This window comes from Atractosteus spatula, chromosome 2, assembly GCF_055471065.1.
Source record: "Atractosteus spatula isolate fAtrSpa1 chromosome 2, fAtrSpa1.hap1, whole genome shotgun sequence".
NCBI classification, from domain to species: Eukaryota; Metazoa; Chordata; class Actinopteri; order Semionotiformes; family Lepisosteidae; genus Atractosteus; species Atractosteus spatula.
The window spans coordinates 46769745-46785164 of NC_142707.1; the positions used below are offsets into that span (position 1 = coordinate 46769745).

The 15420-nt window shown below is 39.5% G+C and overlaps 1 protein-coding gene across 4 annotated transcripts; it reads right to left on the reverse strand.

The window, feature by feature from the left end:
- Positions 1-629: 629 nt before the first annotated feature.
- On the reverse strand, positions 630-15246 carry kpna5 (karyopherin alpha 5 (importin alpha 6)). 4 transcript variants are annotated; one of them, XM_088934327.1, is made up of 14 exons: positions 15116-15246; positions 12192-12325; positions 11881-11982; positions 10783-10882; positions 10355-10449; positions 9667-9798; positions 8958-9046; positions 8337-8436; positions 7725-7888; positions 7467-7545; positions 6661-6786; positions 5798-5925; positions 5412-5590; positions 630-3570 (listed from the first exon to the last, which is right to left on the reverse strand). In XM_088934327.1, the coding sequence occupies exons 1-14, from the start codon at positions 15117-15119 to the stop codon at positions 3383-3385; spliced, it is 1620 nt and encodes a 539-aa protein (XP_088790453.1). In that variant the 5' UTR covers positions 15120-15246; the 3' UTR covers positions 630-3382. The 4 variants fall into 4 exon arrangements, with proteins under 4 accessions (XP_088790453.1, XP_088790461.1, XP_088790466.1 ...); XM_088934335.1 differs by having other exon boundaries at positions 15127-15205; XM_088934340.1 differs by lacking the exon at positions 15116-15246 and adding an exon at positions 14806-14863.
- Positions 15247-15420: the final 174 nt, after the last annotated feature.

The following is a 15420-nucleotide window of genomic DNA, read 5'->3' on the forward strand; positions in this document are numbered from 1 at the left end:
CTGTACACACCCTCTTGCTATAGTTAAGAACGACATACACTATTCACTTGAATTAAGATTCCTGAGCAAAACGGCAAGCTTCTGTGAAATTATTGATTGTGGCCCGTCTTCTACAAGTTTGCGAAACCTCTGCAGCCAAACCCATCCAAATGCTGGTAGCAGGTTCCTTCAGGTAAGGTTTTATTGAGTGCCATGGGGTACAGTAGGGTGGAGAGTCTGGTACAGCTTTCAATGGGACTGTTGAGCAAGGGATTGTTTTGGCCATGGGCTCTTAAAACAATGTGCATTTCCTGTTACCGAGTACAATACATGCATTTGAGCTCCTAAGATTTTAGACAGTGAGTATAGTTAATTTTGAGAAGGGTGTAATACTTTCCCTTTCCATCCCTCACAAGGCTGCCTTTTTGCAATGAGGGAATGACGGTGATAGGATGCTATTCTTCAGACAGTAAACTTTTTAGAAGAACTGAGTAATTTGACCAGCAGGGCTTAAGCAGTGGGGTAAAAACCATTACACAGAAGAACCAAACCCATTGAGAAGCTGGTAGACATAAGCTTTCCTCTCCATCAGTAAGCAAAAATATTTTGTTCTACAGATTGTGTTATTAACATTCCTTTGTAAGACATACTTTGATGGTGTCCGATTTCTTTATTACATATACAGAAATTACCACTCTACCATAAGACTGCCTTTTTTAATTAAGGATCTTAACTGGCTGATAACAGTCTGCACAATAATTGTCAAGCTCAAGTCTTGAGGCAAGACTATGACAGCAAAGTTTTAAAGCAAAAAAAAAACAAAACAATGTACCTCAAGCATTTTGGGGAAAAAAAAAAATACACGACTAAATATTTCCAGCAAGTCAAAGAATAATTTGATTCCTCATATCAGGAATTTCCAATATGACTAAACCATTTAACAATCTTGTCAGAATATACATGCACAAAAACTTATTAACAGGGGTGTTAAAAAATGAGTTGATTCACATAAAAGGCTATTCAACAGCATAACATAGCTTGTTGCAAAGTTATTACATATTTTAAACTAGTGTAACTTTTGGATTTTGATTACCAATTGTCCTGAACTTTAATTACCAATTTTCAAAATGCAAGGATGAGCAGTCTGTACCTTTTTTTTTTTTTTTACACACCACCAAACGATTTGCATGTAATAAATTAGTTTTAAAAGGTAATTCCATATTAATGTTGAAATGCAATGTGCACATACAATAGTTACTACCTGGTAACACTCATTTCCCATAAAATTTAAGAAACATGTAAAAACATGGTAACCAACACATTTCGCTTTGTTACTGAGCTATATTGATGAAATGAAACACTTCAAAGTGAGGTATACCAGGTGTGGCTACAACCCAGATAACAAGTTGCATTATGAAGCTTAGAAGTATGTACAGTACATTTTCCCCCAAACGGTTCTATTGGAAAGAATAATACAACTGAAAAAGGTTATGTAAAAGAAACAGAAAAACCTTCACAGTAATGAGGAAAAAAAGAAAAAAAACTGTTCTTTATTATGCTTCATATGCTTTCCCATTATGCTACCAGTAGAATATAGCTACACCATGAAACCAATTTTGAGAGAACATATACCCAAAGAATAATTTAACATCTTCAAAGCAATAGGTCAAAAATACAATTAAAAAGGAAGATCACAATCAAAGTATAGATGACTTTTCAGAACACCATTTAGGGCACCACAATGTCTGCGATATTGCGCAATGAATCCACAATTTTATACTTGTGCCTCACCCTGTTGCACTTTGCCAGGACTGCATTTCATAGCACACCGGTTGCCACCGGTACCTTGACAGCCTACAGCATCTTGGGGCTTTCCCATTACATCACGGCCCTGCACGCACTAAGCGGACGTATTCCTGACCGTTCCCCCCCCCCCCCCCCCCCCAACTTCCCCCAAAAAGAGGACCTACAAGATCCATGTCTTAATCCATAACTACAGCTATATTCAGGGAAATGGGGAAGGGAAGAGAAAAATAATTCCTAGAGAGTGTAGAGTGTAAATAGAAAATCTTTTCTGAAAAAGAAAATCAATAGCACAAAAAAAGTAAACCCCACTTCCTTCCCTACAACATCATATATTGGGGGGCTGAGTAGTGGACGTCAGGTGTTGGTGTATATTTCAAGAAATGGCAAAACTTTCCAAAGCTAAAGAAAAAAAAACTAAAACTGGAGACCAATTCAATGCCAGCAGACAGTTCCTGAACTGTCACACTAACTACTCTTCGGCCATTTCTTACCCCTACTTACATAACGTTAAGTAGGCAGAGACCATGATGCCTCTATGTGTATACATACAAAAATACAAAGCATTTAAGATTGTGTACATCTTTAATTTCCTTCCTTAAATTTTCTAACTGAGATCATAACATGAATCTACCACCCCAAACTCACTGATAAAGTGAAGTTCCTTTAGTGCAGCTCTGGTTTGAAGAATCAAAACACACCTAAAAACAGGGTCTACTTAATGGAGGAAATACACATGAAAAGAAAAGGCATTGGAATACAAAAGCCAGAGTGCATCATGTACTATTCTCCCTTTTACCTTATAAATGTTCCACAAATGTATTGCATCAAACAAGTGTTTAGTGGTACTGCTGTATATGCAAGTTTTAGCAATAGATAACTTGTCAAAAATCTTTCAAAACAATAAATATAAATCATGTAATGTGGTCAAAATGCTGTACAAATCACAATCTTCACTGCCAACTTTGAGTCCAAACTCATCAAGTGTATGCATAATTTGATTTAAAAAATAATGATGCAAGATCTCATAACTGTATATATAAGACATTTTGCATTAAAAAAATGAAGTATGAGAATGAGAAACGCTTAAATTTAAAACTTTTGAAAAGTGGAAATTTAATGTACACCCACCTTATGTTGTTTGTTTTGTGCATGGTTCTATGTCATCTCTTTATATGGAATTTAGTCATCCCAAGATGTACATTATTCATTCCAAATGAAATGATTCACAGAAGAGGTAGTTGATACTCTGAAGGAGCTGGAGGCCAATGTCCAGTGTCAAACAGTTTCACTGTATTATTAATGGTGGGGAAACCAAAAAAAAAAAGCGCCTTAAATAATTACATTGGTTTCCACTTGCCTTTCGCAAGGATTACATACGGAGAAACTAAATTTTAAACCGATATACACACTATTACATGAAAGGTACATGTTGACCTAAAGAATTTTTTTAAAAAAAGCAAAAACAAAAAGTGCTGAGCTGCCTCATATTTAGTCCGCTAAATTAAAACAGAACCTTCTGTCCAGGTGCCAGCCTTGTGCAATAGACACACTAGTTTAAACAATCAGGAAGCCTGGGCTGGGGAACTGTGTGGAGTTGTTATAGCTGAAAGCCCTCCATTGGCGCCTCCTGCTGCTGAAAGATGAACTGCTGTTGGTTCTCATCCACCTGGGGAGCAATACTGGAGTCCTCCTCATCCACACCAAAGTAGTGTTCTATTAAATCAAATGCCTTCTGGTAGATCTCCTGATTTTCATGGCTTTGCAAGAATTCAATTTTATCCAGTCCTGAAAAACAATGTGCAGGAGTTACAGTTAAAGGAACATTGTACATGACAGCTGGTATTTTGCCATTTTTGTCTGTACTACCCTAAGCTACAGGACAAACAAGGTGGCCTAAAGATTTTTCCCACAAAAATTCTGGAAGCACAGATTGGTTTATTAATAAGAGTGGAAAAAATAAGACTTTATATTGAAATATTAAAACAATAGTTACAAGATGCAGGTTGTGCTTCATTAGACAAGTTACGGGACATTTTTAAAGTTGCACTCTTTCACTTCCCTTGAAGTGAATGAGTGCCTAAACAAATTGGAACGAACCTGCAACATTCCAGTTCCCAGAGCCTTAACCAAAAATGGCAAGTTCTACAGCAGGGCCTACTGTTAAAATACTGTATAATGGAGTACTCCTAAAAATGACATGTTTTAAAGAAATCTCTTCTCAGGCCAGTGAGTGATTTGCAATCTTAAAATAAAACTCTGTTGCTGAAATTATTCAGATACATGGTCTATAACTGCCTTAAGTCATGCACGCATCAACTTGTTGACAGAAGTGTAAGGTTCTGGCCATAACTGGGGAAATAAGCATACAAATTGTCAAACATCCAAATTCAAGATGAACCCTACAACTTAAATCACAAAGTGACAAACTAAAGCAAATGTTACTACACCTCCCCGTTTTAAAGTCAGCAAGAAGATTCCTAATATGCTGCACTGTGCAGCAGTGGCCTCCTACTGTCTGTGGCTCAGACCCACCAACCCCAGAATTCATTACAGAATCCCATGAAAAAAAGGGCATTTCTAGTACACATACAGGCATACCTCGGCATTGGTGAACTAAGGTTTAATTAATATTAAATCACAAGATTGTACAGTGGCCCGATGTCTTTCATAAAGACTGAGGAACTGGTCGTAAAATCTGCCAGACTGCAAAAGCAAAAATCAGCTACCTTGAATGTGATCGTGGATTGAAAATCCCAGAGATTTCATAATTAAAACAGATGTTCTAAATAATGATGATTGCAAACAACTGCACTGTGTAGCTTGAATGTTTTAACAGTTAGCGATGTTTTGCAGGAGGTTGGCAATATTATGCAGCTATTCAAGCCAAACTTGTATAGACGTACAAACTGTAGCTATAGAGTATTCTTCATCTTTCAAAGATGCACTAAATAAGTCAGTGTTTTGTGAGGAATTTTATTTCTGAAAAGGGGTATAACGTTGTGGAATGATTAAACCATTTCAATTTGCTGAAAGCTGGTAAATCCTGTAGACAGAAGCCATCCCTAAGATGGAGTGAGCATCGGCCTTTAGGGATACACTGAGCACAAAGCAGGATGAAACCCTGGATGAGGCACCAGCACAGCAGAGCATACACATACATGAGAGAACAACAGAGACACCATTTAATACAACCAGCATGCCTTTGGACAGCTGGAGGAACCTGTGGAAAATCCAGCTGAATGCCAAGATGCTAATCAAATATTAAAAATGAGTGCAACACAAAATAGGACTGCATGATTATTCATGTTCCAGATACTGGTATTTCAATCACCTCATCATGAATATACTTTTACTGCATCTAATGAAACAGGGATGTTTCCGAGATTAAACACTTGCACTGCATGTTAAAACTTTTCGCTCATTTTAGATTTGAAAACTATAACATCACTAAATTCTAAAGTGCACACAGACACTTAGACCACACTTTAAACTTCAGTTCCCCCCCCCCCCCCATCACTGTGCATGATGGGATATCAGATATTTCCTCTTGAACAATTTCTAATGAGAATGAAACCATTTCAAAATTAATTCATTAGTGTGCAAGGAAACAAAACAAGAAGGCATACCATATGCTTCTTCAATAAGAGCACAGTATGGATTGATTCCTGTTCCATTCTGTTTGGCTTCTTGCTCTCCCAACCTTAAAATATTCTCAAGCCCATTTAGAGCCACTTGAACTATCTTGGAGTCCATGACTGTAAGTAGGTCGCAGAGAGGCTTGATTGAGTTCAAGGATACCAAGTACCTGGTGAGAAAAACGGTTTAGGATATACAACAAATTAAGCAACAGCTGAAAGTTTCAATATTGATGAGAACTGCCCACTACATATTAAATATTTCACATCCTGCTTTTCAGCAACCACCTTTGTGCAGTGAAGTTTATGACCAACTTGCATTCTACATTTGACCAGAGCATTGAGGCAAACCGTCCTTCAGAATTAGATTACCTTACCTTATTTGTTCAGGGGTTCCTCCTGAGGTGGCATTAGTAATGGCCCATGCTGCTTCCTTTCTGGTTCGAAACTCAGCTTTTTGGAGGATCTCAATTAGTAGAGGAAAAATATTTGCATCTATTACAGCCTGAAAGAGGAATGACAAATTATTAAATACTTGTATTTGAAAACCATGATAGCAGAGAGATATTTATAGATGGCCCATATTTACTTATGGGGAAAAAAAAGAAACATGACATTTCCTGGAATGAGAATACTATAGTAATAGCTTATGTACTTTCGCAAAAAGTTGTCAATTTGTTTTAAGCCCTCTGACCAGCAATACAGCTTGTGCAGTGAGGCACTGAAACTTCCTCAATCACACAGAAGCTCGTTAGGTGCACTTTTACCAAATCAGATGGGTCCAGATGGAACACTGCCTGATCAGGTCACCTTTAAAAAGGCCTTAATTTAAAGCTTAGGTTACTGCAAGAAAGGCCACATTTAGTTTTCTGTGCATTCTGTAATGCCTCAGATGTCACCAGAAGCAAGGGAGAGGGCCATTGGCATGCTGCAGGCAGGCATGTCATGTGCCAGCATGCCAGACACTATAGAGTAAGCCACTCCCACTGTGTCCCGACTGCACAGAAGGTTTCAGCAGACCGGCAAGACAAACAACCGTCCAAGATCGGGTTGCCCGCCAGTGAGCACACCAGAGCATGACTGACAGACTGGTCCATCTGAGAGATTTCACATCTGCCACCCATATTGCTGCTGAAACTGCCGGCAGACAATGCCCGCATCAGTGAGCTGGGGAAAACGGAACAACTCGAAAAACCCTATTGCCAGAAAATGGAGTCAAAGAGACAAAAGAATGAATTACCTGGATCTGAGCTCTGTTTCCTGCAGTAATATTAGAGACTGTCCAACAGGCTTCCTTCCTTATAGATTCTTTAAGACTACTCAACAAATGTAAAAGACACGGTAAAGCAGAGCAATTAAGTATAACCTAAAAAAAGAAAGGTAAACAGAGTGAAGCATTTTTCAATCTATAGGTCCTATATGAAAGCTTTCCTTTCTCCAGACACTGGCCATTGTTAAATTATTGCAATGCATAGGGACATTGGTCTTTAGAAGTTTGAAGCTACCAAGAGGATAGGCCAACTGTTACTCCCATGTCCTTATGTGTAGTAGAATGAAATCCATTCTGCACACTTCTTTTAAGTGTGTACTTGCATTACTCTATTGCTAAAAGCAAAGAATTAAGAAACGGCAAAATGTCACTACTGAGAAAAGTCAGATTTAGACCTCCCTTTTATAGTCCAAGCAATATGAAAGACTTTTTAGAGGCATTAGGATATAAATTAGCGTTGATAAACTGTTACAGCTCAAAAACTACATCAGGGTATCAAACATACCATGCATATTCTCATCAACTCTTTTTGTAGTTTTTCCTTTCATCAGCAACTACAATATTTCCTTTTTTTTTTTTTTACTTAAAGTCCTTATTTTCTAAAGCTTTGGGACATTCCTGAAACAACTTCTTTGGCAGCCTTGGCAAACCTATTTTATTTTAGATCTGAGGTTTTACCTAGTTGCTCACGGAAAGAAGAAATCAGGGGAATCGCTAATGCTTCACTGCCAAACATTTTCTTCAAAACAAATACCTTTACTCTGATGCATCATTACCTGAGTCTGAATATCGTCTCCTGTAACTATGTTCCCTACGGCTCTTAAAGCAGGAGATACCACCTTATAATCGCTGTGCCTGTAAAACAACAATGGGAGTTTTATTAAAATAATTCACAAACTTGCAGCACTTTTACAAGAAAGATGTACTATTAATGCAACTTTTAAGTATTGTACTACAAGGACAGCATTGCTCTGAATTAAAGTTTCAAAACCATCAATATAGTTAATATAAACAGATAAAATAGTCCTTCTTACATTAACAGCTCCACTAATCTTCTGCATACGCCCGAGTCAATTACTGCTTGAATTTTATCATTGGGTCCATCCGAGAGGTATGACAGAGCCCAGCATGCATCTGCTAAAACATCTGGATCACTACTGAAAAGTAGTCTTGACAGCACATTCAAGCACGGAGATACCTATGAAAAAAGAGGGAGGGGGCCCCGTCATAAAAGATTAAATTTAGTACCAAAGGTTATGAGCTTTGTCGAAGGTCAAACAATTAACCCTTTAATAGACAAATTATCAAATTCTTATTTACTCTGAAATGTAGTATTATTAAACCGAAAACATTGTTATACCAACAGCATTAAGAAGTGGAATTTTCAAACTGGATTAACATTGAATTCAACATCTTTAGTCCAGAGGTGTGCTACAATTTACCACACAAAGGTAAAAATACAATTTTCACATAGGACTTTGCAACGTTTGTGAAGTTCAAGGCTTTTATCCATCTTTAAACCCCAGAGGTAAATACATAAAATATTTATCACCATGCCTCTGACACGTCGGAAAAAATTCAACTCAAAGAACCTGCTTCTTTTGTTTAATTGAGAAAGTTTGATGCTGTTTTGATGCGTACTGTACCTTTGTAAAATCAGGAGGAGGATTTTTCCCTCTGCATAAGTTTGATAGTGCCCAGACAGCATTTCTTGTAGTTGTAAGCCGACTGGATTTTGTCAGCAATCTAAATCAAGGAAAATGTCAGATTAATGTATGCAAGTGGCAATTAATATTCACACACTCTAAAAATACATAAATAGAAGTCAATGTCTATGGGTGACAGCACTGTTAAAACATGATTAACACTGTAATAAAAATACTGCATTCAAAGGTTTGTTAATTGTTTCATCACTACCCAGATTACATCAATTTTGACCAACAGCATATACATTTAATGAGTATTTCATTTTTGTAAATGTATACAATCCTCCTCAAATGCTGAAACATTTCATTATGCTGTTCAGTAGCATCAGACTAAACCATAAGATAAGTTTAAACAATTTTTCAAAAGAATCTAAACTGCCTCAAGGGGTGCCATCTGTTACCATACATGGAATACAGGAGCACCACTGAAAATAAAAAACATGCATTAACAACCAGAAGTGACACTGTCCAAGCTAAAAATTTGCCTTCATTTCTAGAAGATGTTTAACTTTATCTAACATTTTGTCTGAATGAACAAAAAGCCCATTATAGCTTGCTTACTGTAAAAGAGAAGGAAGTATTCCACAGTTTAGCACATAGTCTCTGCATTCCGCATTGTCGCCAGCAATATTCCCCAATGCCCAGACTGCCTGAGAAAGGTTATGCAGAAAAACACTTCAAACAAATATCTTAAGGCAAAGTTTTCCCTAAAGAAAGCTTCCAGTTCACTAGAAAACAGCAATCAGGAATTCAACCAAGCTCCTACCCACTCACATGAATGGTACTGATGAACTTCAAGTAAACAAGGGGAAAATTCAAACTAGAATTATACCTAACAAGTTAAGAAGCTTTAGTACTACAGGCTGCAAAAAAAATAAAAAATAAATCAGTGGTCTGGCTAGTGGTCTTGGTTTATGCAGATACTTATCCTGTTGGCACTAATATAGCACCTGTAAAGTTTGGCTTTTGAGCAACAAGAGTTTGTGCGATAGCTTGCACAAAGTGAAATTAATTCAGTTACCGCTTGGATGCCAGCTTCATAAATGTTCACAATACATAGGTCAGGCTGCTATCATGGTGGACACAGGACCCAAATTCTTGCCACAAATGCAGTGTCTGTCCCACTTTACCTGTGCAGTACTACATTCCTAAACACCCGCTGTTTCAAACAGGAAAAACATTACAATAGTTTCCAGTCACTACCTGGAGAGCTACAGTATATGACTTTACAATTTATAGAGACATCAACAGAAGTGTATATAATAGTTACCTGCTCCTGTACATCTTCATATTCTGAAGAGAGAAGCTCAATAAAAATTGGGACTGCACCAGTTTCAATAACTACTTTAGTATGTAGGAAAGTTCCAGATGCAATATTTGTCAGAGCCCAAGCTGCTTCAAACTGTAAAATGAAAAGTTTTTAAAAAGTCACAGGTTTACATATACCACAACTTAGCAAATCAATTACTCATGTGTATGCATAGCTATATATGGCCTGTTGCATCAAGAGCAGCACTTTTGACTTAAAAGTAGGTACAGGAGACAATACCAACCAAAACTACAGGATTTGGCTGCCTGCAGTTGTGCACATGCAGGGCCCAACACAGATGCTCATGCATATTAAACTACGAGTAAACAGATCTGGATAACCCTGACATATATGCATAGAACTTTGCATAGTCTTGTTTTCTAAAGTACAAAACCATACGCGTGTTAAAACTAGAACTAGCTAAAGTAAGAGGTACAGTAAGAGCATTAATTAGTGTCCAGTCATCATCTACTGTAAAGAAAAACACTGGAAACGGATCGTACAAAATTATAAATATGTATGGCCAGGTGCACAATTTGGATTAGCATGCTAAATGTGGTAAAAGCCGAAGCACACTTGGAATTTGTCTCATTTAGCAAAAAACAAGAAAGCGTAAATAGCAGAGAAATTATCACTACTAATAACATACCTGTAATGTACAATTTTCACTTCTTTTGAGGAACTCCACAAATCTGTTTACAACTCCTTGTGTAAGAATGACTTCATCTATTGGTGGATTGGGCTCTGATTGAAAGATAAAAAGATTAAATATCAGAACTACTAGCTCATGCATCGAAAAATGACAGTACACTGCATTTAAATCCTTCTAGACGTTTTGTGGTTGAAAGTGTATTGAGTTAAAAACATTTCTCTTGACTTTTTACTCATTAAAATACAAAAAAAGCAAAGAACAAACTTGATGTAAAAACTAAGAAACTGATTTCTAAGAGCCTACTAACAAAATCAGAAAAACATAAGTTTGTTTTTAAGTGTTATTAAACATTACAATGATTTAAGATTAGAAAGTGACACTAAAGCATTAGTAACCTGGACAGCTTATCATAAACTAACCCTTACCTTTAGACAATAATTTCCTAAATCTCTGAGTTGCTATCAATTGCTGATCTGGGTCATCAGAGAAAATCATCTGAATCATTTCAGGTGTAATCACCCCTTCCTACAAAATTAAAAGCACAATTAGCACAGATACAACCTGCAACAGCACACCACACATGCAAGGCAAAACATGACCACAACAGGAAGCGAATTCTGTTTTGTAGCTTTCACAACAAATAAAAATTAGAAGCATATGCACAATGGAAATGTGGTCTCTTCTGAACACAGTAAGGATGTGTAACATCTACCACAGAGAGGAGGAAGTAAAGCCCATGCACCAGGCGGAAACATATACCAGAGGCTAAGATTAACCTTCCACTACACTGCAGCAGCCAGCCAAATCTTTCACTGACCTGCAGTGATCAAATAAGAGTAGGAAGGGGGGAAAAAAAATACACTGCAACAGAAGTGCCAAAATTATCAGGCTTGGAACCAGGTAAAGAATCCAGGATCGTAAGCAGACACCCACAATATGAAAATGTGGCAGTTTATCCACAAATATGTAAGCCATACAGCACGAACACTACTCACATTTGTTTTGAGAAGAATGTGATGCCCCCCACCAAGTTATTTAAATAATGCTTAAGGAAAATCGCATAACTCGCTAGATCTTTTTGATTTCTAGGGAATCGTATAGCGGTTCCTCAGCTTGGCTATTCACACTCCTCTAGTTTTGGAATTGCCTACAGTTTCTTTTTGTCTTCGTTCACAGTGATATCTCCTGCACTGTGCTGGGGGGGAATGAAGGGCAGACAAGTTCCTCCAGGCTGCTTACCCACTGAGCCATTCATTTTTCTGGCAGGCCTCAAGCTCCGCAGCACCTTACAGGAGAGCCGACACTGACTGGACAAGGGGCATGTCCTTCACTGAAGTCACTACACACCCGAGAAGGGCACTGCCAACCAATCTCCCCCCCCCCCCCCCACAAGAGGATTAAAAATGAAAAATGTTTCATCTAGGTGTAATAAACATGCTTGATTTTCAACTAAGTGCTTTAAAATTGTAATAACAATCAAAAAACCATGAGGCCTCAATACATGGTGGCATGTAATAACTTACACCTGAAACAGGTACCGTTGAGCTGATATCGGGGTCCTGTATCGGACTTTCCAACATCGATTCGTCATTAACAGGAAGGGAAACATTCCTCCTCTTGAACAGCTGCAGAAATAGAAATCCTTCTCATTATGTATACAAAAAAAGAGGGACAGTGTCTTCTGTATGGTACAAACTCAACCCATGATAAAAAAACATTAATTTAATTAGTATAGCTAATACACTAGAACTAGCACAGCTTGCAGTTCACATTCCACTCAAGCAAGGAAAGACGGGGTGAGGACACATTCCAAGTGAAGAGGAAATGGCCCGACCTGTTCCTCCCGCTTTTGTTTTCGGAGCTGGATCCCTTCTTCTTCTCTTCGCCTGCGCATTTCCTGCGGATTCAGCGCTTTGTTCTTGTAACTCTTCATTCGGCAGTTGTCTTTCACGGGGCTCGCCATGGCGTCTGGTTTGAATACAGATAATAGAGTCAGGAGAAGAGAATAAAAAGGTTGGTGGGTCCTAGTGTCTTTGAGCATTTCAATACACCTTTCCCCTCATTTTACATGGGGGTTCACTCCTGGAAAGCCCCCTGGCTGAAGAAATCACATGTAATGAATATTTAAGTTCAAGGGGAAAAAGGGGATGAGGTGCAGATGACCAGCATTAGACTCGTAAACCTCGTAATAGACCCCAATTCTTTCTTTCAGTCACGTACAACACATCCCTACACTTACTAACCACTTCTCCCCATTCAGGGTCAAAGGGGAGCCGGAGTCTATCTTGGCAAGCAATGGGCGCAAGGACGGGTACACCCTGGGAGGGACTCTAGTTCATCATGGGGCAGACACTGACTGACACACACACACACACACACCAGGACCAGTCTTCCTAGAAGCCAATTAACCTACCAGTGCATCTTTGGACTGCGGGAGAAAACCGGAGTGCCTGGAGGAAACCCATACAAACTCCACACAGATAGCACCCCAGGGTAAGTAACAAGTAAATCAAGTGTACATACACAGCAGAAATAAAGGTAATTTAACAAAATTTCCCATACATTAATAAGAGAGAAAGTTTCAGATGTACCATTAATCTTTCCACTGTAACACATGATTCTAAATAACTAACCACATGGTGCTACGGCCCTTGTAGAGCCCTGGCCTCCTCCACCACCCTCCTCCATGCCCCAAGCCCCGAGCCAGTCTTTGCTATCCTCTCACTCTCAGCTTTCTGAGGTCTTCAGCATCGTCCATCCATCTTTTGCGGACCCTGTAACCCCTAGAGAGTGTGTCCCCTGTGTGGTGGATGGGGGAGCCCACCATAACAGCAGTGTGGCCCAAATATGCAGAATAAGGGCCTGCGGACCAACAGGGATCCACTGCCTTGTGGACAGAGGAGAGATCCTCAAAGGCTAAGAGAGACGACCCTAACAGAGGACAAGCCAGGGCGAACGCTTTAAGGAGGCAGCCCCTCCATCGCACTTCAGCGTGGGACTAACTACCCCATCTTGTAAAAAGTTAAAGTTACGAAACCAAAACATGATTCACCTGACGCAAGTTGATCCAACACATCTGATGTTATCACAGATCACGAAAGCGAAGCAACACTACTGACTTCCTCAGTCCTAACAATTAGGAGCCATGGTTTGTCTCTAGATAATTTAAAAAAAACAGGAGGAAGCCACAGTGAAAATGAAAGAGACAATATGCAGCGAGCGTCAACACAAACAAAAAAGGACACCTTGCTGGTTTTCTGGGAAGGGGGCAGAGACGTGCCACCAGTGACCGAGGCTGCGTTAGACCATGTATACACAAGACTTTGCCCATGCTTGCTGAAAGCCTGGCATCAACGAACACTATGTGCGTCCGTTTGTAAAATGTGTGTAAAAGCCAAAACTACATGAGACAGGGAAGACCTCTATTCTGGAATTGTTACCAATTCATATTGCAGTAATACAGTGCTATCCCATTTCAGTCTCCACAAATTATATCCGCTTTAGACCTTTCATTAGTTTTTTTTTGTTGGTCACTGAACATTCTTTGACAAGTTGGTACACTTGCAACTCTGGGAGCTTCACTTTCTTTTACCTTGGGAAACCAATACTGGTCATTTTTTTTCCCCCCCCATTTTACTCAAAGTATATCCACATTGACTGAAATACATAAAGCCGTTTCAGCTTCGAAGAATGCAGTCTAGATATTACAAGCATAGATCATAGACAAAGTGAAAATATTAAATGACTGCTTTAATGCACAAAAAAATAGTGACATTTTAAACTTAAGTAACCTTCAGCAACAGCTAGCGACATGTGCAGAATTAATGACAGGGGCGACGTCAATCAACAAGACGAGAGACCAGAACTGGAAAGGATAGAAATGTGAAGCAGCGTTATAAGTAGTTTGAGGGGTTCAAATTCCGGGAGAGGCACTGATGTTGCGCACTGATCATTAACTCGAATTGTTTCCTGCCCATGCCCAGCTGTATACATGGGTACAAATGCACTAAAACGGTCAGCCAAATAACGTTAACTCAGCGGAGAATACAAACCCGAACCCACACTTAGAGGAATGCCAATTATTTTATTCGAAAAACATTACTGCCTGACCTATCATCGCCCATCAACTATTTGTTCATACGATCACTGTACATTTACGATACACTTCAAACCAGACCCATCACAGGTACGAACTAAGGCTAGGCGACGTTACCAGATATGATTATAAGAGGTAAAACTACAATATTCAACATTAACCTATAGAGACAATTATATACTGCGTACAAGTCACTAAAAAAAAGACGCAAGTCGCCAAGGTTCCAGTACAAATGGCAAACACATGTAAAGACCACGGTTGCCTGTGTCTTCAGGTGGGCTGCACCAGGCGTGCTCACTAGTATCACGAGATACTAAACAAAACCGAGGTAAAACACAATACCGCGGCCAACCTTTAGATCTTCTTCCACAGCCTGCCTAGGACTTCCAATGACCCCAAACGCCTGGTTACGAGCCAGTTGCCAGCCTCTGTGGCCTACACTCTCCGCCAACTGGCCACCTAACACCGGAGCTCAGGAACTGCAGGCACTACAGATTTTCTAGTTACATCCCCTCCCGCGAAAGCCACCTTAACTGTAAATAAACAGCTGAAACTCCTTCAGCCTGGCGCCTGGCCTCCCCCATGTACCTAAAAGAGCACGGCATGCTCCGCTTGTCAATCGAGTGACAACGATGACCGTGTAAGGGTTAGGAAGCGCTTACCCATGTACTACCTTGCGTGCTTAGTAATTGCGCAGCTCTATTTCCGAGCACTGCCTCACCAGGACTGCTAACACAGTTCAGCGCAATATGGCGCACCTCTGTCAATTGCACAGAGGACTCCCAGCAGCCCCCTTATGTCCGTCACCAGGAGATTGTGGCCAATCAGCGCTGGAGCCCGGTAAGATCCAGGATCCACGACTGCTGCAGGTTTTTCTGACAGGCGAAAACGCCTGCATTGTACAGGGACACTGTGTTATAATAGAAGCAAAAAAATAATTTAAAAGCCTGACCCGATCAGGGATTTA